A 21,794-nucleotide genomic window follows, 5' to 3' on the forward strand; every position below is an offset into this window, starting at 1 on the left:
TCTGCTGCCGCCCCAGGTGAGGCGCCGAGGGTAGGAGGGAAACAGGCCCGGAGGGGGCCGGGGCGGACTCGTCGGCCTCTGGGCGACCCGGCTGCAGTGGTCCTGTCGCCACTTTAGAGCTCTAGTTACCCGGGCCGAGCTCCGCGGTCCCTGCTCGCCTCGCCTTGCTCTTCCCACGACCTTGGTTCGTGCAGCATTTATTGAGCCCCCACTGCGTCCGGCACTGCCCCAGGTGCAGGGGTACACTGGCACACACGTGATGAAGAACATAAGACAGATCCGGGGATCCCTGGGCCTGATGCGGCAGCCCAGACCTGGATTCATTAAAGGAAACCACGCAGAGCTCTTGTGGGATGAGAAGCGCAGCCAGTGCCAAGGCAGACTCAGGACAAAATCCAGCACTTACTCTAGTAATTTGCAGTAGCAGCGTCTGGAGTGGCAGTGGCTGTGATTTGTGACCCCAGTGCCCAGCCCAGTGTGCAGGACAACTTAGAGAGCAAGACTCATGAATACACTCTGTGACAGCATCTGTTCTAATTGGGTGTCTTTCCCAGGTCACACAGGTCTTGGCCTCTGGGGTAGTTGACACTAGAGTGTGGCTTCCTGCGCTGGGGATCCAGGTAGCCTCTGAAGCTGGAGGTCCTACACATTAGTGTGAATCACGTCCCTTTTGCTCTGGGTTGTAAATGACAAAAACTTCTCATCTTAAAATTGCCAAAAGAAAAGAGCTTGTAGCTGAGCATGAGGGCAGTGCACCTGTAATCCCAGCACTCTGGGATGCTGAGGCAGGAGGCTCACAAGTACCAGCCTAGTGTGGGCAGCTTAGTGATTTAGCAAGAATGTGTCTCAATAAATAAAAGAAGAGCTGGAGATATAGCTCAGTGCAAAGGCTTTAGGTTCAATTCCTCAATATTGCAAAGGCAAACAAAAAATCACCACCAACAAAAAACTTCTTCTACTGGAAGAAATAGGGTATTGACCAAGTGATTTTGGTTGCACAGGCTTAAACTCAGTTGACCATCAAGACTGGAGAGCTGGCTGGGCATAGTGGTACATGCCTGCCATCCTAGCATTCTGGGAGGCTGAGGCAGGAGAATCACAAGTTGAACCAAGCCTGGGCAACTTAGTGAGACCCTATCTCAAAATAAAGAGGACCAAGGATATAACAGTCCAAAGGCCTGGGGTTCATTCCCAATACAATGAAAAGGGGAAAAAATGATTGGAGAGCTGTCTTGTAAGACAAGTGTATATTTTTCCCCAACGCTACACTTGGGCCATCGCCTTAGGCCACTCAGCCTCTTCACATGGTTCTCTGCTGAAGAGCCCAGTGCCTCTGTCACTGTTGTGCTTAGCAGGCCCTATCGGGAGGCTGTGGGATACCATGCTGGGGCTGCTCCTGTCTGCAGAGCTCCTTCCCAGCTAGCCACTGTGGCTGAGCGCTCCATTCCCAGCTCAGAGTGTGTAATTCTGCCTAAGGCCCTGCAGGTGTGGCTACTCTTGGGTGACTTTGTCCTTACTGTATCTGTGGCCATGTCTTGCATTTGGCATAGCAACTTTGGAAAGATACCAACAATAACATTCCCATCAAGTAGAAAAACCTAATCCAGGTCAAGCCGCATGATAGGATTGTCCTCTGCAGCCAGTCTAGTGGCAAAGGGGTAAGCTCCACTTGCAACCACAGTGATGTCCCTTTGGGGCCCATTTTGCTAATAAGCTTCCAGCCTCAGGTATGCCACAGAGGCCAGAAGGCAAAGGAGACCTGCACTTGTCTCCAGGGAGACATGCGTGTAGACACAGGAAGTAAAGGCTGACCCAGAGTGCTTCTAGTCAACATCAGACAGGTGGAGACGGAGGAAAAGGACTAACTGCCTTTACCGAAAGAGAGAGGACATCTGAGGCAGGGATCTGGACCCTGTGGGTGTTTGAACAAGGTGAAGAGGGTAGGTTTGAACTGAGGCCGCAGGAGAGGAGAGACGGGGCACCAGGGCAGGGGGCTCAGCGCTTCACTGAAGGCCTGGTGCGGGTCAGAAGCATGGAGTCACTGTCCCTGTCATTCCAGTCCTCACCCAGGAACATTTCCACCACACGGGGGCCTCGTCATCCCGCCTGGTACTGGCTCATGGTTTCCTTAAGCCTAGACACACAGGTACCCTCTCTCATGTGGCAAGGATTCTGCAGCTTTCAAAGCCCTCCTCAGCATTCACTCTTCTGAGAACCCCATCCCCTGGGCCATTCTTATTCTCACCACACTTGTGGGGTTTGGGGGCTTTTTTGTGGTTTTTTTGACAAGGTCTTGCATGGACCTTTGACTTAGAACTCAATTTGTTCTTGAGAGCTTGTAACTCAAGTTGGTCAATGAAGGCTCAGGCTCCTCTACATGGCCTTCACAGTCTCTCCTGCACATAAACAGATCTCAGTGTCCTCAGAGAGATGCTGGCCCACCCAGGAAAGGATGCTGTAATGCTCCTTCCAGAGCTCTTTAAAGGTTAAGTCTGTGTCTGAGACCATCTGAAAGCACAAGCAGCCAGCATTTGAGTAGTAACTCAAGACTTTGTTCATAAGTTAAAACTAAAATTGTAGCTGTAGCTCAAGTTGTTTGAAAGCCAGGCCAGTCGCAACTCGAGGGTCCACTGTGCTATGTAATTCTTCTTTTTTTAAATTAATTTTTTTGCTAAATTTAAGGCATACAATGTGGTGACCTTCATCAGAAATTTGCACATTTATATAATCCATCTTGGTTTTTAGTTTTTCCCCATTCCCCTGCCTTCCCTTCAACCCCTCCACCTCTCCCTATCTACAAAAACTTTGTTTCCATTTTTTTCTTTTTCTCATGTTTGTACCATGTAGTTCTTGCCTGAGCTCACTGTGTATCCAGGTTGGCCTCCTGTTTCAGCCTCATGAGTGCTGGGATTACAGAGGTGCACCTCCATGCCTGGCTTGAATTTTTTTTTATGGAATCCTAAAGGTGAAATTGTTAGGTCAAAACGTACATTTTTTTGTCGGGGAGTATTGGGGATTGAACTCAGGACCTTGTGCCTGTAAGTCAGGCGACAGAACCACTGAGCTAAATCCCCAGCCTAAAAAGCACATGTATTAAAAATTCTGTTAGGTTTTCTTTTTTGGGGGGGGCATGGTCTTACTATGTAGTTCATGCTAAACTTGAATTTACTACATACCCTAGGCTGGCCTTGAACTCATGGCAGTACTCATGCCTTAGCCTCTCAAGTGCTGGGATTACAGGAGTGGCAATTTGTTGTATATTTTCATTTTCTGTAATTAATTAATTTTACTTATTTATTTTTTGATACCAGGAATCGAACTCAGTTCCCTGCACTTGTGAGGCAGGTGGCGGAACCACTGAGCTAAATCCTCAGCCCTTCCATAAATTTTTACATAGAAAGATTGAACCCAAGTCTTCACATTGAGCAGCATATTGAGCTCTTTTATTTCATTTTATTTTGAGACAGTGTCTTGCTAAGTCACTAAATTGCCCAGGCTGGGCTTGAACTTGTGATCCTCCTGCCTCTGCCTCCAGAGTGCTGGAACTAAAGCACTGTACTCAGCTAGATATTTTCAATAAAAACTTGGACATATGCAGCCCTACTCTTAAGTGTGTCCCTGGAGAAATGTGTGTGCACACACACATGCAAGGCACGGAGAACACCATCAGAACAGAGCTACCAGCCAGCTGGCCTAGCAGAGCAGTGTCCGCCCCATGCTACAGAGGACTGAGCCACCAGGGCTGCACCCAGATGTGGAGCATTTCCCAGGGCAGGGTCAGGAACAATGACTTGAGATGCCCACGAAGTTTTGGGACATGGTCGCATCTGTATAAAGTTTGAAGCACCTCCAAACAGAATGCTAGTTTCACTCTGTGCAATACAAATGTTAAGACACACAGGATGGATAATCGCACATTTAGGCTTGGAGAAAGAGAAGGCGCAAAGGCTGGGGAACATCAGAGTGCTTCACTGGCGCCAGTGCTGCCTGTCCAGAGGGGGGTGGTACAGACCCAGTTAGGTTGTTCTCCGTGGCTATTTTAGTTTCCAAAATTTATTTTTACCCTCCCCCAATTTCATTAAATACCTTTTTTGCAGCTGGGCATGGTGGTGCTTGGAATTATAGCACTCTGGGAAACTGAGGAAGAAGGATTATAAATTCAAGCCCAGCATGTTTAGCAAGGCCTTGTCTCACAAATAGAAAATAAAAAGGGTTGGGCATGTGGCACAATATGAAGGACCTGGGTTCAATCTGCAGTATTGAGAGAAAAAGAAAAGAAGAGAAAACTTTTAAAATGAGCTTACATAGTGACTTGAGTCCAACTTAGAATCCAGTACTGAGGATTCTAAGTGAAAACACACTGGGAAAACTAAAGCAGGCTTGCTCTCTCTCTCTCTCTCTCTCTCTCTCTCTCTCTCTCTCTCTTTCTTTTTGGTTTTTGAGACAGGGTCTCACTATGTAGTTGAGACTGCCCTGGAACTCACTATGTAGCCCAGGCTGGTCTTGAACTCACAGCGATCCTCCTTCCTCAGCCTCCCAAGTGCTGGGATTACAGGCGTGCACCACCACGCCTGGCTATTTTATTTATTTATTTATTTTTTTGAGACAGGATCTTGTTAACTTTCCCAGGCTGGGCTCAAATTTGTGATCTTCCTACTCAGCTTTTTAGAGTGCTGCACCTGGAGGTCATGAACTTTTTATTTCATTCATAGCTCCAAGTGTTTCAGCACATGTGCACTATTTGGATGTAATGTGTATTCCTATGTTCTATGGTCTGAAAGGTTTGAAAAACAGCAGATTAGTCAGGCATGGTAGCACACACCTGTAATCCCAGCACTTGGGAGGCTGAAGCAGGAGGATCATGAGTTTTAGGCCAGCCTGGGCTACATAGTGAGACCATGTCTCAAAACAAACAAGCAAGCAAAAAAAAAAAAAAAAAAAAAAAAAAAAAAAAAAAGGTGGTTAGAGTTTAATAGATCTAACAGATTAAAAGTTTTCAGTCCAACAAAATGTGTTTCAGCCTTCTTTCATTAGTACCCAATTCCTGGACCACTTATTTTTTATAAGACAAAATTTTAAGAAAATTGATCAACAGATATGTATAATCCAGGGGCTAAAGAGTTACAAGGGATGGTCATAGAAATTTAAAGCAGAGGACCAGGAATGTGGCTCAGCAGCACAGAACCTGCCTGGGAGTTCCTGAGTTCAATTCCCAGTACCAAACAAACAAACAAGAAATGTTAATTATCATCTGATTCATCTTCTTCCTTCAGTCATTCCACAGCATATTTCTCTGCTTCTTCCCTCTTATCTTTTGGAACAATTTCATGTCTTCCTTTAGTGAATTCACCAACCCAGATGAACTCTGCTTTAACCTGGGCCGGGGATTTATTTGCTCAGTGGTTCTGCTGCCTGCCTTGTAAGCGCAAAGACCCGAATTCAAATAATTGTATGTAAGATGTATAACTTAAAACAATTCTAACCATGGAGTTGCTGTGAGGGCGAATTGCAGAGACACCGGCATCATAATGCTTTTCTTCTCTTTCCTGTTTTCCTCTTTCTGTATTGAAGCAACTGGAAGCCATTTGTGTCAGGGTGACATCTGGAGATAAGAAAGGGCAGGAGAGGCCAGTGCGCCCCTCAGCCACCACGCAACCCCAGACTGGAGGACAGTGTCTGCTGCCTGGGAGCTGGCCCAACCCTCGGGGTCTCGGGGTGCAGTCTGAGGCTCCTTGGGGACCCATGCTGGCCAAGAGGGTGAAGACTGCTCCTGCCCTGAGCGGCCAGGGAGCCATGTTGACCCCTCTGCCAGCCTCTGCCCTGGCTGCACCGGGCTCAGTGCATTTGTCTCCGGCCGGCTGGCACACAGAGTGTGCCAAGAAGCTGAAAAAGTCTCTGAAGGTGAAGACGCGTTCTGGGCGGGTCTCCCGGCCTCCCAAGTACAAAGCCAAAGACTATAAATTCATCAAGACAAAGGACCTGGTGGACGGGCGGCCATCAGACTCAGACGACTACGCAGAGCTGAGTGCTGGGGACGAGGAGGAGCAGCAGGACCCGTGGGCATTGTTTGCTGCCGCCAGCTGTGCCCTGCGGCCCCGGGCCTTCCAGTGCCCGGCCTGTGACAAGGCCTACATTGGGCAGGGCGGACTGGCCCGGCACTGGAGGCTGAACCCGGGCCATGGCCAGCTGCAGCCCACACCGTCACCTGAGAAGGGGCATCTGGCCTCCCTGGAGCCGCCCACACTGCCTGCGCCTGGCCAGGACAGGGCAGAGGCAGCACAGGGCGGCCCGCAGGTAACACTTCTACCTGGTGACAGTGCCCTGCCCCTGTGCCTTCCTGCTTCCCTCCTTACATGAACCAGGGGTAGGGGGTAGGGCCAGGCCATCATCATACAGCCATGGCCCATGCTATCTACACTGCCAGCAGGAAGACCAGTACATACGCGTCCGCTGCCTGGCCTCATTGGGTGGCATGTGGCAGGCATGCAGCCACCACTTCTTTGGACCTGGTCAGTATGGTTGATGGGATGTACTCCTGACCAGTGCCACATCCCGGGTACAGTTACGGTTAGGTGGCAGCCCGCAGGTGGGCTCTGGTTATGAGCAGGGTCAGCTGCTGCGCTGAGCGCGGCCTCTCCCCGTTCATTGCTTCCGGGCTCACTGTATGCTTACAACACCATGGCAACAGCTTAGCCCAGTGGTTTTTGTAATGATTAAAAGATGTTAGCCGTGTGTGTGTGTGTGTGTGTGTGTGTGTGTGTGTGGTGGTGCTGGACTGTATTTGAAGGCTGAGGCAGGAGGTTCAGCCAGCCTGGGCTACATAATGAGTTCAGGGGCCAGATATTTAGCTCAGTGGCAGTGTGCCTGCCACACGAGTGCAAGGTCCTGAGTTTGATCCCTGGAACCAGAAGAAGAAAAAAAACCCCACATAGTGAGTTCGAAGGCAGCCTGCACTACATAGCAAGACCCTGTTTTAAAAAACCAAAAAGAGAGAGAAAGAAAAAGATTATTGTTGCTGAGTTTTGTCTATATATTCTAGATTTTAATACTTTATAAGATTTGATTTGCAAGTATTTCCCTAATCTGTGTGCTTTTTTTTTTTTTTTCTTGGTAGGGTGTTAGGGACATTTTTTTCCACATCAGACAAGTGACATGTCAACAAAAGCATGAGGGAGAAACATCCCACCCAAAGGCGTGAAAACTCAGGCATGCTCTGCACCACAGAAGGGTCGGCTAGTGACTCACCTGCTCAGTACTGGGATGGAACCCAGGGCCTTTGCAATGACCTACATGCTCAGCCAGCCCTTCTTTCATTTTTTATTCCGAGACAGGGTCTCACCAAATTGTCCTGGCTGGGCTTGAACTTGAGATTCTCCTGCCTTAGCTTCCCAGAGTGCTGGGATGACAGGTGTGCACCATCACACCCAGTTAGGTTAAATCATTTTCCTTGTTTTTGTGGGGGATGTGGCTTGGGATCAAATCCAGGGCACTGTGCCTCTTAAACATGTACTCTAACTCTGAGCTCCATCTCCAGTCACCAGGTTAATTTTGCTATGTTTTACTTTGTTTTTTTTTTTTTGTGTGTGTGTGTTTTTGGTACCGGGGATCGAACTCAGGTCCTTGGGCTTGCGAGGCAGGCACTGGAACCACTGAGCCAAATCCTCGGCCCTACTTTGTTTTGTTTTTTGAGATGAGGTTTTGCTATGGAGTTCAGACTGACCTTGATCTCACTAACCCAGGTTGCCCTCAAACTCTGGCAATCCACCTGCCTCAGCCTCACAAGTGCTAGGATTATAGATGTGCTCCATTCTACTGGGTGACCAGGTTAATTTGTTTGTTTGTTTGGTACCAGAGATTGAACTTGGGTTCTTGCACTTTCGAGGCTGGTGGCAGCACCACTGAGCTAAACCCCTGGCCCAAGGTTGGTTTTTAAGATGGTCACTTCAGAGGAATTCATATTTCATTTTGATCAGCATCCCAGGGGTAGTTTGTTAGCTGAGACTGCTGGCTAATAATCATTTATTGGCCAAAGGGGTATCATCCCTGGAAAACCTAAGGTGCACTGGTTGTAGTTAGAGTCCAGGTTGAAGAAGAAATAATTGGTGGCCAAGTGTGCTGGCACATGCCTATAACTGTGGCTACTTGGAGGCAGAGGGAGGAGAATCATAAGTTTGAGGACAAACTGGGCAACTCAGTGAGACCTTCTCTCAAAATAAAAATAAAAAGGGTTGGGGATGCAGGTCAGAAATAGTGCTTTGTTCAGTTGTCAGGATAGCCACAAGAAAAAGAGCAAGTTCTTGCCTCGACGTATTTCTGCACGAAGGCTTTCCTGGTAGCATAGAGAACATGATTATTTTGCTTTGCTTTGTTTGGATGTTAAACATCATCTAGGACACTCAGTACATAGAAGGTGAGGAGGCGATGGTGCTGGAGCCAGAAAACGGAAGTCACTCAGCTCTGGCTTTTCCACGAGGTGACACTGAGGGCCCGGCAGAGCCAGGCACAACCGGTGTCCTGCAGAATGGGGCAGCCCGGCCATGTGGGGGGCGAGCAGTGGCCACAGGGCCCACCACCTGCAGGAGCAGAGCCCAGCTCTGGGAGGTACGTGGCTCTTACACTCCGCCTGGGAAGCTTCTTTGGCACGGTAGGTGGCAAATCATTGTTAGCTCTCTGAATCCAAGATAACCTGCTAGAGCCGGGCGTGGTGGTGCACCCCTGTAATCCCAGCGCTCTGGAGGCTGAGGTAGGAGGGTTGCCATGAGTTTGAGGCAAGCCTGGGCTGCCCAGTATTGTCTGATGTAAGGTGTGCATTTACCTGTTTAAAATGTCTGCAGGGTGTCCACATAGCTCCCGGAGATGTTCATCTTTGTGAGTTTGGGGAAGTTATGAGCAGGTCTACAGGGAAGCACTTAGAGAACAGAAAGGCCTTCTTCCTTTTCTGTAAAAAGCTGAGGCTTACAAAGCACGTTTTAGGTTTACAACCCTCTCGTTTCCATTCCAATTGTCTAAAAAAGTAGATTTCTTAAAGGTACCTGAATGCTGACGCCGAGGCAGCAGGAGCGCTGTGAGTTTGAGGCCAACCTGGGCTTCACAGTGAGACCCTCAAGAAAACATTTTTTAAATTGGATTGACTAAAAGGAATGATACCCTAACTATATTCAGACTGTCCTGCCAGGCAGGATGGAGCCCGGGGCCTTCTGTGTGTGAGGCCCAGTGCTCTCACCCCTGCTCTGTGCAGGTGAATCTCAGCAGCAGATCGGCACACAGGGCACACGTCCTCCGCAGCTGGTGGGCGAAGGCCAGCGTGGGCAAGTGGGTTTCCGAGGGGAGGTGGAAGTAGTTTCCTCAGAGTTCCTTGAGCAATGCTGCACGTTTCCCCAGCAGAGGAGTCTGGGGAGTTGCTTCACTCTGTCTGGGCTGTGCTGGATGCCCTTGGGGATCAATTTTCAGCAGTGGGCAGCTGGTGGCTTCACTTGGCATCATTGGCTGATGGTGAAAACAGCGCCAGGATTTCGTGCTGCCTGGGAGGCAGCACAGGCGCCCCGCTCCTCAGCCTCTGCACCAAGCTCCATGGCCGTCACTGTCCCCGCTTGACAGGGGTCAGCTACCACAGTGGGGCCCTGAGGGAAGGTCGGGAATTGGGGTCCAGGTTGTTTTGTGTCTGTCCGGTGGAAGGGGTGGTGAGGACTGCCCTCTGTACACGGCAGCTCCAGGGTGGTGACACTGTCAGCATACAAATGGCCGCCTGTGCACAGAGCGACCTAGACATGTTCACTCAGAGGATTTCCCGGAAGTGCGTGTGAACTCACGTACCTGCTAGGCGCCCTCAGTAGGGGCCGGAACCTCCCAATTCCTGTCCCTGGGTGAGCTCCTCAGTGCCTGGCTCCACACCCTTCCACTCACAGCAGACTCCAGATCCCTCTGGAGCTCTGCTCACTTCCTTGAAACCTCTCCACCCTCGGCTGCCACGGGCTCCTCCACATCGGAGGAGCCCACAGGTTGACTTCTCACTATGTTGTAGAGGGCACTCCTCTAGGTAGCCCAGGCTGGCCTTGAACTTTCAGGGACCTTTCTGCCTCAGCCTCCTGAATGCTGGGATTATGGGCATGTGCCACTGCGCCCAGCTTGTTCTTGTTCTTTCTTCTGTTCTTTCTCCCTTTACACCCTACAGCTGCTGAGCCTTCTCTTCCACCCACAGCCCTGTCTTTAGCTGTGTCCTCACCCTCTCTTGCTGGTCCCTTGGCACTTTGCTGTGCAAATCAGGGCCTCCAGCCCCGGCTCCATCCCTGCACCGACACCTAGGGCCCTGCCCTAAGCCCTCTCCGCCTGCCTCTGCTGGGAGGAAACACAGCCTGGCCCTTCCTGTCAGCTGCAGCCTTCTGCCTCCAGCCCCTGGCCCACAGGGGCCGCTGCTTCCTCGGATACCTCCTTAACGTGGTGCACACCTCTGATGTCACAGCTCCTGACTCCTCTGCCTGAGCCCGCTGCATGTGTCAGGGAGCCCTGTAGGGAATGCTCACATTTCCTTGAAGGCCTGGAATTCAGTTCTGTTATTCAGTACTCAAACTTAGAACCTGGAATTGACTGTAATTCTTTGTTCATGGGTGAACAAGTGAGGTTCTTAATAAAGCAGAGTGTTACCTTTGGTGGCGCACGCCTGTGATCCCAGCACTTGGAAGGCTGAGGCAGGGGGATCAAAAAGAGTTTGAGTCCAACCTGGGTTACATAGTGATTCAAGTGAGGCAAGGCCCTGTCTCAAAAAAACTACCCAAACCAAAGCAAATCTAAATCAAAACAAAAAAGAGTGTTTTGAGTTGAGGTGCTGAGTTTTGGGGGAACTGTCTTCCATCCTGAAGGTGGTGGACACTCTCTTTGGCAGTCACTCCAGCAGTGTGGCCCAGAGGACCTGGTGGAGCTGGTGCTGCCCCGGCTGGCTCAGGTGGTGACCGTCTATGAGTTTCTCCTGGCGAAGGTGAGTCTTCCAGGCCTGTGACCACGAGGCCGTGATGTGCAGGTGTCTGGGCTGGCACCACTTCCCCAGGACAGAGCCCACGGCAGGGGCAGAGGTGAGGGAGGCCTCTCTCAGGCCCTGAGCCATGGGCTGTGTCAGAGAGCAGCAGCCTGGGCCCTCCTGGTTCTGCCAAGCCTCTGCCTCCCTGCCCAGTGCTGTGGAGCCTGGGGGTTGCCGCCCTGGCTGCTGTCTTCCTGTGGCCAGGCTCACAGCAGGTGCCCAGGAAGAAGGGCCCACTGCCGTGGCCACGTGCGGCACGGGGCCCCGTGTTCCTCCCTCCTTCCCCGGACGTCAGTGTCACTACTATAGGTGTGAACTCTTCTTGTTTCCTGCCCTCACGGAGACCAAGGAGGGCGGCGCAGGACAGCCCCGCTTCCCGGCCGTGTATAAGGAGTTCGAAGAGCTGCACAGCAGGGTCAAGACCATGTGTCAGGAGCACCTGGGCCGGGCCCCTGCCACTCCAGAGCCCTTGGAAATCATCGACCCTCAGGTGACATTGCGCTCGGGCCGAGTGTGCTGGGGGAGGGCAGAGGGGTGACACCTTCAGTCACCTCTCTGGCTCTTTCCCTACAAGTGAAGTTTTGGTTTCTTTGGTATAAGAATGCTAAGTGCCTGACCTATAAACTCTGAAACACAGATACGCTAAAAGAAAGTGAAAGTCATATCCTCCGTGATGATGTTATGATCATAATGATTGGGGCCAAAGCCTGGGCCGCTTTTCTCTTTGTTACAAACTGGGGATGGGTGCACAGGGACCAGCAGCTATCATTTGTGGGGATTTTGCTGCTGTTGTTACTGTTTTTTTAGCCCTGGGCATTGAACCCAGGGCCTTTGTGTTCAGCTCTATCTCCAGCCTTCCTTTTTTTTCTCTTTTGAGACAGGGTCTTGGTAAGTTGCTAAATTCCCCAGTCCAGGCCCAACTTTTGTTGGCTTTGTTATTTGTTTTCTGAGACAGGATCTCACAGTGTAGTCCAAGCTGGCCTTGAACTCATGGCAGTCCTCCTGCCTCTGCTTTTTGGATGCTAGGATTACAGGTGTGCACCACTAGGCTCAGCTGGCAAACTCCTGTCTACCGGGCCCTTTCTCTGCAGGTGGCTGAGTCCCTAGGAATCACAGAATTCCTGAAGAAGACAGAAGCACATCCACACTGCACTGCAGCCTGGTGCCATAGTCGGCAGGGGGTGCATGAGGTGGGCATGGCTGAGTGGGCTGTGTCCAGTGGTGTTGGGTTCCCAGTGGTCTCCTGGGGGCAGGAGTGGGGCTGCTGTGGGTCTAGTCTCAGCCAGTGTCTCTCTCCACAGTCTGCGCAGGAAGTGCCTGTGGCGAGGAGGTCCTGGGGCAGCTTTGAGGCCCCTGCTGCCCATGGTGGAGGCTGGGAGATGCCTGGGCTGTGTGTGCCCACTGCCGGCGAGGGTAATGCAGTGCAGATGTGCCCCAGGTGCAGGGGTGGGGGAGCCCCCGTCTCTGGTGCTCAGCCCTGAGTCCTCAGGCCTTGGGTCCCTTTAGAGGGAGGAGTCACCCTGTGTTGGGGAATGGGCTGTATCCAAGGTCCCTAGAGGTCGGCAGAGCTGACCCCAAGGACACAGTCCTGAGGCGTGGCTTTCACGAGACGTGGCACTGATGGCCAAGAGTCACACAGGAAAACAGGGCTCCTCCTGGCTTTTTCTCAGGACTGGAGACACTGTTGCTAGGCTCCGCGCACATTTGGTGGTGGACATGGCCCCCCAGCCTGTGTGGCCTTACCAAGGCCTTGTCCCTGCCTGCACCCAGGTTCCCAAGAGAAGTGGGAGTTTAGAACTCCCTGCCTGGGAAGGCAGGTGTGCCAGGGTGGTGATGGCTCTGGCTCCCTCCCTGCTGTTTCCTCCTGAGTTTAGAAGCCCAGTGATCACTCCTATACTTAAACTCAGCCACAGAATAAAAGCACACTGCTGGGTGGGGATGTAGCTCAGTGGTGCCACCCCTGCCTCAAAAGCACAAGGTCCTGAGTTTGATTCCCCCATACCAAAAAAAAAAAAAGGAAAGCACACCACTGATTGGCTCCCAGGGCACTGTTGTTTTTTTGTTTTGTTTTGTTTTTTGGTATCAGGGATTGAGCTTGGGTCCTTGCGCTTGCAAGGCAGGCCACCACCGTTGAGCTAAATCCACAGCCCCAGGGCACTGTTTTTTTGAGACTGGGTCTCTACATAGTTCAGGCTGGCCTTGAATTCACTACATAGCCCTGGCTCATGGTGATCCTCCTGACTCAGCCTCCTGAGTGCTAAGATTACAGGCATAAACTACCATGCCTAGCTGGGACACATTTTTAAAACAAAATCTGCCTTTGTGAATAGATGAAAGTTGGTTTGGCCCAGCTTGCTGAGTTGAATAGGCTCTTACGCACATGTATGCTCACCTGTTTTTCTGATCTGTTTAGGTTGTGCCCCTCCCCATTGCGAAGGCAGCTGTGGGATGACAGTTTCCGGTGGTGACAGAAGTGTGTCACACCCACATCCACAGTTCAGGGCATCTGCTGATTCTGAAGCCAGACGTGGGCCTTCAGGGCCTGCTGTCCCATGTGGGGACGGCTGCAGACCAGCTCCCTGTGCCCAGCTCGGAGAGCCCGAGGACAGCTTTCCTGACCCTGGGGCCGCCCCAGGGAGCCCTGGAGTCTTTAGCACTCCGTCACCAGTGGGAGAAGCTGAAGGTGCCAGGCACAGGGCCCCACCACATGAAGAGCTCTTGCCTGTGGACTGCAGGCCAGGGGGCTGTGCTGACAGGTCTGACCCAGACGGGTCACCATTGACTACAGGAAGCTGCGCAGGGGGACCTGCTGCATCTTCTCCGCGGGATGGACTGGGGCATGTAGTTGCTGTTGGGGCACACCGTGGCTTTTGAAATCACAAATGGGTACCTGGAGGCGTTGTTTTAGGGCCGGCAGGTCTTCACTGAGACCGCTGCTGACAGGCAGTGTCCTGGGACAGCACTGTTCCAGTGACTGGTGCGGCAGGGTGTGGCCTGCACATCGGGACCTCAGAAGGCATCAACCTTGTGGCAGCAGGCACCACCCTCACTGTGTAGGCAGAGCCCTGGCAGTGAGGCTGGCAGAGGCATGGGCTGTATTTGTTTATCTGGAGTCTGTGGTGGGCAGCGGTAGTTTTCTAATGTGAACCCTGACACAGATGAGCCTCGGGTGTACATTGTAATGTCTAGAGCCAGACATGGTGGCGACCACCTATAATCCCAGCACTTAGGAAGCTGAGGCAGGAGGATCACCATGAGTTCAAGGCCAGCCTGGGCTATGTAGTCCCTGTGTCCAAAAACAAAAACTATTAGGTACCCTAATTTGGCAGGGCGTGGCCCTTTGGTACATAGATTTCTCTCAACTCAGAAGTATTTGGAGCTGGGGATTTTAAGTGGTTGAATGTTTGTCTAACAAGGGTGAGGCCCTGGGTTTGGTTTTCTGCACCAAAGAATTAAAAACAAAAGTGAAAAAAAAAAGTTACGTCTGCTCCACTCCTGTCCAACCGTCCCTGGCGCTCTACAGTAAGACAGGTCCTCCAGAGACAGCTGATCTGGCAGTGGTCAGTGACTGCATTCAGGATCATGCAGCTGTTGCTTGATTGCAACACCGCGCTCCTTCAAGAAAGTGTCCCCTCTCCTGGGAACCTGCTGTTGTGTCACCAGACTTGGTCTACATCTGTTAGGACTGGAAGCCAAGCTGTCTCTGCAGGAAAAAGTTTTCTTCTTTTGAGACAGGGTCTCACTATGTAGCCCAGGCTTGAACTCGTGATCCTCCTGCCTCAGCCTCCTGAGTGCTGGGATTTCAGGTATATGCCACCACACCCAGATTCTCCTTATGTTTTCTGGGTGGGAAAAGTGAGGCCCAAGGATGGGGTGACTTACTGGGGCCTATAGTGGGCTAGAGCTTAGTAAAAACTCAGTACTTTTGAGTCTGTCAGTCATTTTTGGGATTTGTTTGAGACAGTCTCGATATGTACTTCAGGCTGGCTCCTGGCTAGAACTTGGGGTGATCCTCCTGCCTCAGTCTCCCAAGTGCTGGGATTACAGGTGTGCACCATGCCTGGCTTGTAGTCTTGTATTTTGAGCCTATTTTATTTCTCTAGAAGCATCTGCTCTTTGGAGCCTGAGCTTCCCTGTTACAGGGTGACACCTATTCCTCAGCCCAAAGTCCCTTAGATTGCCTCCTCTGAGGAAGAAATTGGCACACTTGAAGCTCACGCTGTGCTTCTGTGATGTGCATGTGGCTGCGTGTGTACTGTCCACTCTGTGGGTCCACCGAGCTGGCCATCTTGCCCCTGGCCCATTTCTCTGGTAAGGTTTTGATTTGGGCTTGAACCTGTATTCTGACCACAGGGCTGAGCTCCTAGCAGGAGCAGGAGAGCGGGGAGAAAACAGAAGCTGAGGCTGCACCTATGGGTGCAGGAGTCCAGGGTACCAAAGGGAGTGCACCCACCACTGCCAATGAGCAGTGGTCATAGAACCTGGGCGTTTCCTCACTGTAGGACAAAGCAGGGAAATGGTTGAGAGTTCTCTAGTTGGTAAATTAAAGTTACGTCAATCTGGATGAGCCAGGCATGGTGGTGCACACCTGGCATTCTAGCACTCAGGAGGCTGAGACAGGAGGCTCACACATTTCAGGCCAGCCTGGTACCACGAAGAAAGTTCTGATAAACTTAGTGAAGTAGCATGTACTAAACGTCAAAAAACTGAAATGGCACAAAAGCTCACTTGGAAGGGGCTGGAGATGTCACTTAGGGGTGGAGCATTTGCCTGGAGTGCTCAAGGCCAGGCTCCAACCCCCATGCTGTGTTTATTCGGTGTTGCAGGGTCACAGAGAGCATGTGTGGTGGGACACCCGGGCTCCTCCTGGCCTGCCACCCGCTCCTTCAGCGTGCACACCGTGGCAACTGTGGAGAGGTAGCTTTCGTCTCTAGGATGCCAAACTCCACGCAACTTTATATGCTATTCCTAATTAGGGAATTCATACATTCTCATAAAAACTTAAATATAGGCTGGAACACAGTGAAGCTATGAAGGGAGGAGTTTCTGCACGAGTGTGCACTCAGTGACACAAGCGAGATCCCCACGGTCCTGTTTGGGACCCAGTTCTGTCCCGGAGAGGGGCTCCCAGGTGGCAGCTTCCAGGTTCCCAAGGTGGCTGTGGGGCCCTGTGTGGACCAGCGGGGTCACAGTACGCGGTGGCCAGTCTCCAGCAGCATGGTCTCCAGAAGCAGCTGGCCCTCGCGCTCCACGTAGGGCTGGTGTAGCCACATGGACAGGTAGCTCAGGATCAGGTCTTGGTCTACGGTGTGGGCCAGCTCCGCACCCACTGTGCACTTCAGGAGCAGCTCCCGCCTGTACATGCCGGAGAGCTTGCTGGAGACCTCATCTGAAACACGCGGGGCGCCAGGAGACAGGAACTCAATGTGGAGCCCAGGTGGGCCTTAAATCCACATATCCTTTGCCTCAGCCTCCAGAGTGGTGGGTCATAAGCATATGTCCCACACCCAGTGGGAGTGTTACGGAGCCCCCTCCTGTCCTAAGTCCCTGGTCTAAATGATACTACATGCTCTTATAACTTCTGTCCTCCCATACATCAGCATCAAAGAGCTACTTACAAAAGTGGGCCGTGGGCCAGGTGTGGAACAGAGGAGGCCGTCTGCTGTCCTCCCCGTAGTAGTAATTTTCTAGCTCACAGATTCCCTTGGTGGTTGAAGACAGCTTTTCCATTTTCACCTGTATTTTGGTCTGAAAAGATAATTTGAATGTAAGAATACTATTTGACATCTCCAGTCTCAAATTCCATAACTTTAAAATTTCAAAGCTAAGAAGTCCAGAGTTGAAACTAGAATTGTAAAACTGATGTCATTACCTCTGCAGACAGCCATGTCCAGGGAGAGGGGAGGGAGCTGGACAGGTGTGGGACCTCAGCCTTTGGACAGCCAGGTCCTCAGCCTGGGCTGCCAGTGCTTGGGAAGAGCTTCCCAAGCATGAGTGCCGAGTTTCCGAGCTGGGCTCACATTTTAGCTCTGTGACCCTGGAAGGGAGTGAAAATAGCCTGGACAACGCCCAGGGCAGGAAGAGAAGGGTCCAGGACAGTGCCTCAAGATTTGTGGGGTGGCCATGCACAGTGATGGACACCTGTAATCCCAGGGAGGCTGAGGCAGGGGGATCACTAGTTCAAGGCCCACCCAGACTATCTGGTGAGACACTTTTTTTTTTTGTTTTGTTTTGTTTTTTGGAGACAGGGTCTCACTATGTACTCACTCTGTAGTTGAGACTGACCTGGAACTCACTATGCAGCCCAGGCTGGTCTCGAACTCACAGCGATCCTCCTGCCTCAGCCTCCTGAGTGCTGGGATTACAGGTGTGTGCCACCACGCCCTGCAACACTTTTTATTTTTTGGTACAGGGGATTGAACTCAGGACCTTGTGCTTGTCAGGCAGGTGGTGGAACCACTAAGCTAAATCTCTGGCTCAGTGAGACCCTTTCTTAACTCCCCACCAAAAAAGAAACAACAACGATAAATAACTTATGGAATGCGGAGTGGAACAGATGACCAGAGAAGGAAAGGGTCACTATGGTGCCAAATGTGCTGGCAGTAAAGCAAACCCCACACAGGTCTGTGGGACTTGGTGACAGGGACCACAGGCAGCTGGCGCCTCACCAGACCCTTCAAGGTTGCCTGTAGCTCCTCACACAGTGTCTCGAGTTCCTTGTCGTAGTACGGGTATGTCTTTCCTTCATCTTCCCCAGAGGCTGGCCTGCTGCTCTCCGGTTCTGCCTTGTCTTTACTCCTGGAGAACAGAGGACAATGAGGATGGATCGCTCAGGTCTGCCTGTTTCCTTCAAATTATCCTAGAAAACTCACTACCCACATGACTGAGCCAGTCATCTTGCACTGACACTGCTTTGTGCCATTACAGCACAAGGTTAATTATTATTTCTTAAGGTACTATGGATTATTTTTTTTGTTTGTTTGAGACAGGGTTTTACTGTGTAGTTAAGGCAGGCTTCAAACTTGCATCAATCCTCCTGCTTCAGCCTCCCGAGGGTACAGTGGATTAAACACAGGGCCTTAAACATGCTAGCAAGCCCTTGACTGGTCCACACAAGACCTGTCTAAAACCAAAACAAAAACACCAAAAAAGGAGAAAATACAAAATATCAGAAGACACTGAAGTAGTAAAGCCGGAGCTGTTTCTGGAACTTGCTGAGTGGGATGGCACCAAACAAGCAGCAGTGTTGGAGGGGAGTCCGGAGAACCAGGGATGAGGCTGATGAGCTATCGTTGCTGGTGGACAGGCAAGCTGAGGGGTATCCGTGTGCTTTTAATGCGACTTCGAGAAGTTTACATACACAGCACACACAGGAAAACACAAAGGCAATAAGGCAAAGCCTCACTTGGACCTGATGGCTGCTAACAATGTTCTTCTTAATTCCTCTGTCGAACTAAACTGAGCTAGGCCAGGTGTGGGGGCACGTGACTATAATCCCAGCACTTGGAAGGCTGAGGCAGGAGGATTGCTGGGAGTTCAAGGCCAGCCTGGGCTGCAATAGTGAATTCTCAGCCAAGATGAACTACATAGTAAGACCCTCCCCCACAAAATAAAAATTAAAAAAGATAAAGAAATGAAATGATCTAGGTGCTGTAGTACACATCAGTACTCTTAAGGTGCTTGGGAGGCTGAGGCAGGAGGATCACATGAGCCCAGGAATTCAAGACTAACAGAGTGAGACTCAGTTTAAAAAAAATGAAATAAAAGCCGGGCGTGGTGGCTCACGCCTGTAATACCAGCACTTGGGAGGCTGAAGCAGGTAGATAGCTGTGAGTTTGAGACCATCCTGGGCTACCAAGTGAGTTCCAGGTCAGTCTCAACTACATAGTGAGACCCTATCTCAAAAACAAAACAAAAAAAAGAAATAAAAATAAGTTTTTTTAAAAAGGAATACTGGCTGGGTGTGATGGTGCACACCTGTAATCCCAGCACTTGGGAGGCTGGCAGGAGGATCGCTGTGAGTTCGAGACCAGCCTGGGCTACACAGTGAGTTCCAGGTCAGTCTCAACTACGTAGAAACCAAAAAAAAAAAAAAAAAAACTGTAACATGAAACAGTATGAACATGAAGTCCCATTACCTACCCCCCAACACCCATTCTACCTAGAAGATACCAGTGCCATGGGTGAGCCTGTCCTTCCAATCCATTGTGTAAATTTATGCACTGATGTGGCCACGAATAATATGTTGCATGATTTGTATTTATTTGGTTTTTTTTGTTTTTTGTTTTTTTTTAGACAGGGTCTTACTGTATAGTTGAGACTGACCTGGAACTCACTATGTAGCTCAGGCTGGTCTCGAACTCACAGTGATCCTCCTGCCTCAGCCTCCCAAGTGCTGGGATTACAGGCGTGCGCCACCATACCCAGCCATGATTTCGTATTTAAAATGTGCACATACAGCTCATACTTCCACATCTCATCTCACCACTTTTCTAGCTTGCTATTTTATTTCAAAATTTGTTAATGTCAACAAGTCCTCACCCTAAATGCCTCCCATGAGGTCTGAGCCCATTGCGGAGGGGAAGCTCTGAGCCAGAGGCCCCGGAGTGACTTACAGTAAGCTGATTTTCAGGTTGGCAATGCTGTTGGCTATGGCGAAACCTGCGTCATTCAGGGCTTCCCATTTCAGGATTAAATTGTGCCAATCGGCTGCATTGTCCTTAATTCTTCTTGCACTGACAGGTAAGACAGGCTTCCGGGGTGCTGCAGCTCCGAGTGCCTTTGCTAATAGGGAGAGAGAGAGACAGGGCCATTAGGGAGAACTCTTCAGAGCCTGGGGGCAAATGCTTCCCCCAAGAAGCTGGAAATGCTGCATCAGCTAGCACAAACTAGGAGGCCTAGAAGAGGACAAGTTCCTGAAACGAGACAAAGACAATTTAACATTTTTATTTACTTAACATTTTTATTATTAATTTATTTGGTTTTTTGCTTGAGTGGGACAGGGCCTCAATATTTATGGCAACCCTCCTGCCTCAGCCTCAGGAGTGCTGGGATGACAAGTGTGAACCGTCTCACCAGCTCTAGTCTCAGGCACTTTGAGGCTTTAAAGGACAGAGCTTTTCAGCTCATGAGCCCATCATTCACAGAGAAGGCAGATGCCAGAGGCACAGAGTCCCTGCCTGGCCATGATTCAGGAACTCCCTTCAGGCCTGGCTATCTCTCCACCTCCAGTCCAGATGAACCCCTGGGCCTTGTGCAATAGTTCTCGCTGCTGGAAAGTCTTCCCAGATCCCCAGTAGGATTTGGACTCACTGTATCAGGGATCTATACTTCTGCTACCACAACAGTCAGCAGCAGTGTGTTTCTTGTTTAATGTCTCTGTGGGGTGCACCCATGTGGGGACTTTCTACCCGTTTCCTCTCATGCCCTCTGCACATAGTAGGTGCTGAATAAAACTTGTTAAATGGCATAACTTCTCTTACTATAATTGTGCAGGGGCCTCTCTTCCCGAGGATCACACCTGATTCATCATCTGCTCCTGTCTACCCGATACCCAGCATGTATTTAGGAATCAGAAACAGCTCGGTTTCAAGAAGCTCCCAGGGTGGCAGGGAGAGACAAGTAATCAGTCATTCTGGGACACACAGAGTGAGGTATGACTGTCACTGCTCAGGATCACCACTCAGCTGCAAGCATTGGACACTGCTGGGCACCAGGCGACACTTTGAGAGGCGCTTTTCTTCAGAAGCAGGTTCTGCAGCAGCCATCCTGATTGTGGGAATTCAGGGAAAGGGTTCTGAAGGGGCTGAACATGCAAAGCTTGGCACCAACTGCTTCATTATGCTAATTCATAAGGACCACAATTACAATTTGAAGCTGGGTGTGGTGATGCAGGTCTGTAATCCCAGCACTGGGAAACAGAGGCAGAAGAATCGAAAATTCAAGCCCAGACTGGGCGATTTAGTGACTCTGCAACTTTGCAATACCTGTCTGAAAAAGGAATAATAAGGGCTGGGGATTTAGCTCAGTGGTGCTGCAGCCTGACTCTCAAACGCAAGGTTCTGAGTTTGATCCCCAGTACCAAAAAAACAAAACAAAACAAAACCAACAACAATAGGAATTACAGAGCCAGGGATGTAGCTCAGTGCAAGATCCTGAGTTCGATCCCCGGTACCAGGACAAAAAAAAAAAAAAAATACAATTTTTGTTGTTTGTGAAACAGAGACTCGCTATGTAGTTTAGACTGGCCTTGAACTCACTATGCAGCCCCATGTTGGCCTTGAACTCAGCAATCCTTTTGCCTCAGCCTTCCGAGTGCTAGGATTACAGGCGTGCGCCACCACGCTCGGCAGGAATTACAACTGGAGTGTCAGATCGCTGACACACTGCATACACCATCCCGTTTAGCTGTCTTTCCACACGTGAAAAATTCTCGGCCACATGGACAGGCTGCCGGGCCGACTGGAGAGCCCGCGCGGGGCAGCCGGCTAGGCTGGGCAAGGAGCTCCCGGTCTTCGGCCAGCGCTCAGTTAAGCGGTAAGATCCTCAACCCACGCCCCCGGGGAACCGGACCCTCACGAACCTTCCATGCGAGCCGCAGATAACCCCGAAAGAGGATTTTTGGGGCGCCCCGCCCGCCCCGGAAGCTTACGTCACTTCCGCCACGCCTCGGTGGCCAACACTTGCGACTCGGCCGCTCTAGCCCGCAGCGGAGTCGTTCGCCACTGGCCCAGTCAACCCCGTTGCCAGGGAACGTGCTCCCGGCTGCCCCCGCGGCCCTGCG

At 50.9% G+C, this 21,794-nt stretch overlaps 2 protein-coding genes across 2 annotated transcripts; one reads left to right on the forward strand and one right to left on the reverse strand.

The window, feature by feature from the left end:
- Position 1: 1 nt before the first annotated feature.
- Znf839 (zinc finger protein 839) lies at positions 2–14,262 on the forward strand (the record flags this gene model as incomplete). The annotated part of the gene is made up of 8 exons (XM_010607369.3): positions 2–16; positions 5,572–6,294; positions 8,392–8,601; positions 10,880–10,972; positions 11,355–11,501; positions 12,103–12,201; positions 12,313–12,424; positions 13,425–14,262. Coding segments are annotated over 8 exons (1,860 nt in total), but the record flags the coding sequence as incomplete, so codon positions are not given.
- A 1,460-nt stretch (positions 14,263–15,722) lies between these two features.
- On the reverse strand, positions 15,723–21,686 carry Cinp (cyclin dependent kinase 2 interacting protein). Its single transcript, XM_010607256.3, has 5 exons — positions 21,594–21,686; positions 19,627–19,795; positions 17,680–17,809; positions 16,630–16,759; positions 15,723–16,400 (listed from the first exon to the last, which is right to left on the reverse strand). Exons 1-5 carry the CDS (start codon positions 21,598–21,600, stop codon positions 16,198–16,200), a joined length of 639 nt encoding a protein of 212 aa, XP_010605558.1. The 5' UTR covers positions 21,601–21,686; the 3' UTR covers positions 15,723–16,197.
- Positions 21,687–21,794: the final 108 nt, after the last annotated feature.

The sequence above is a fragment of the Fukomys damarensis genome, unplaced genomic scaffold, assembly GCF_012274545.1.
Source record: "Fukomys damarensis isolate Sample0158 unplaced genomic scaffold, DMR_v1.0_HiC HiC_scaffold_21, whole genome shotgun sequence".
Classification (NCBI taxonomy): Eukaryota; Metazoa; Chordata; class Mammalia; order Rodentia; family Bathyergidae; genus Fukomys; species Fukomys damarensis.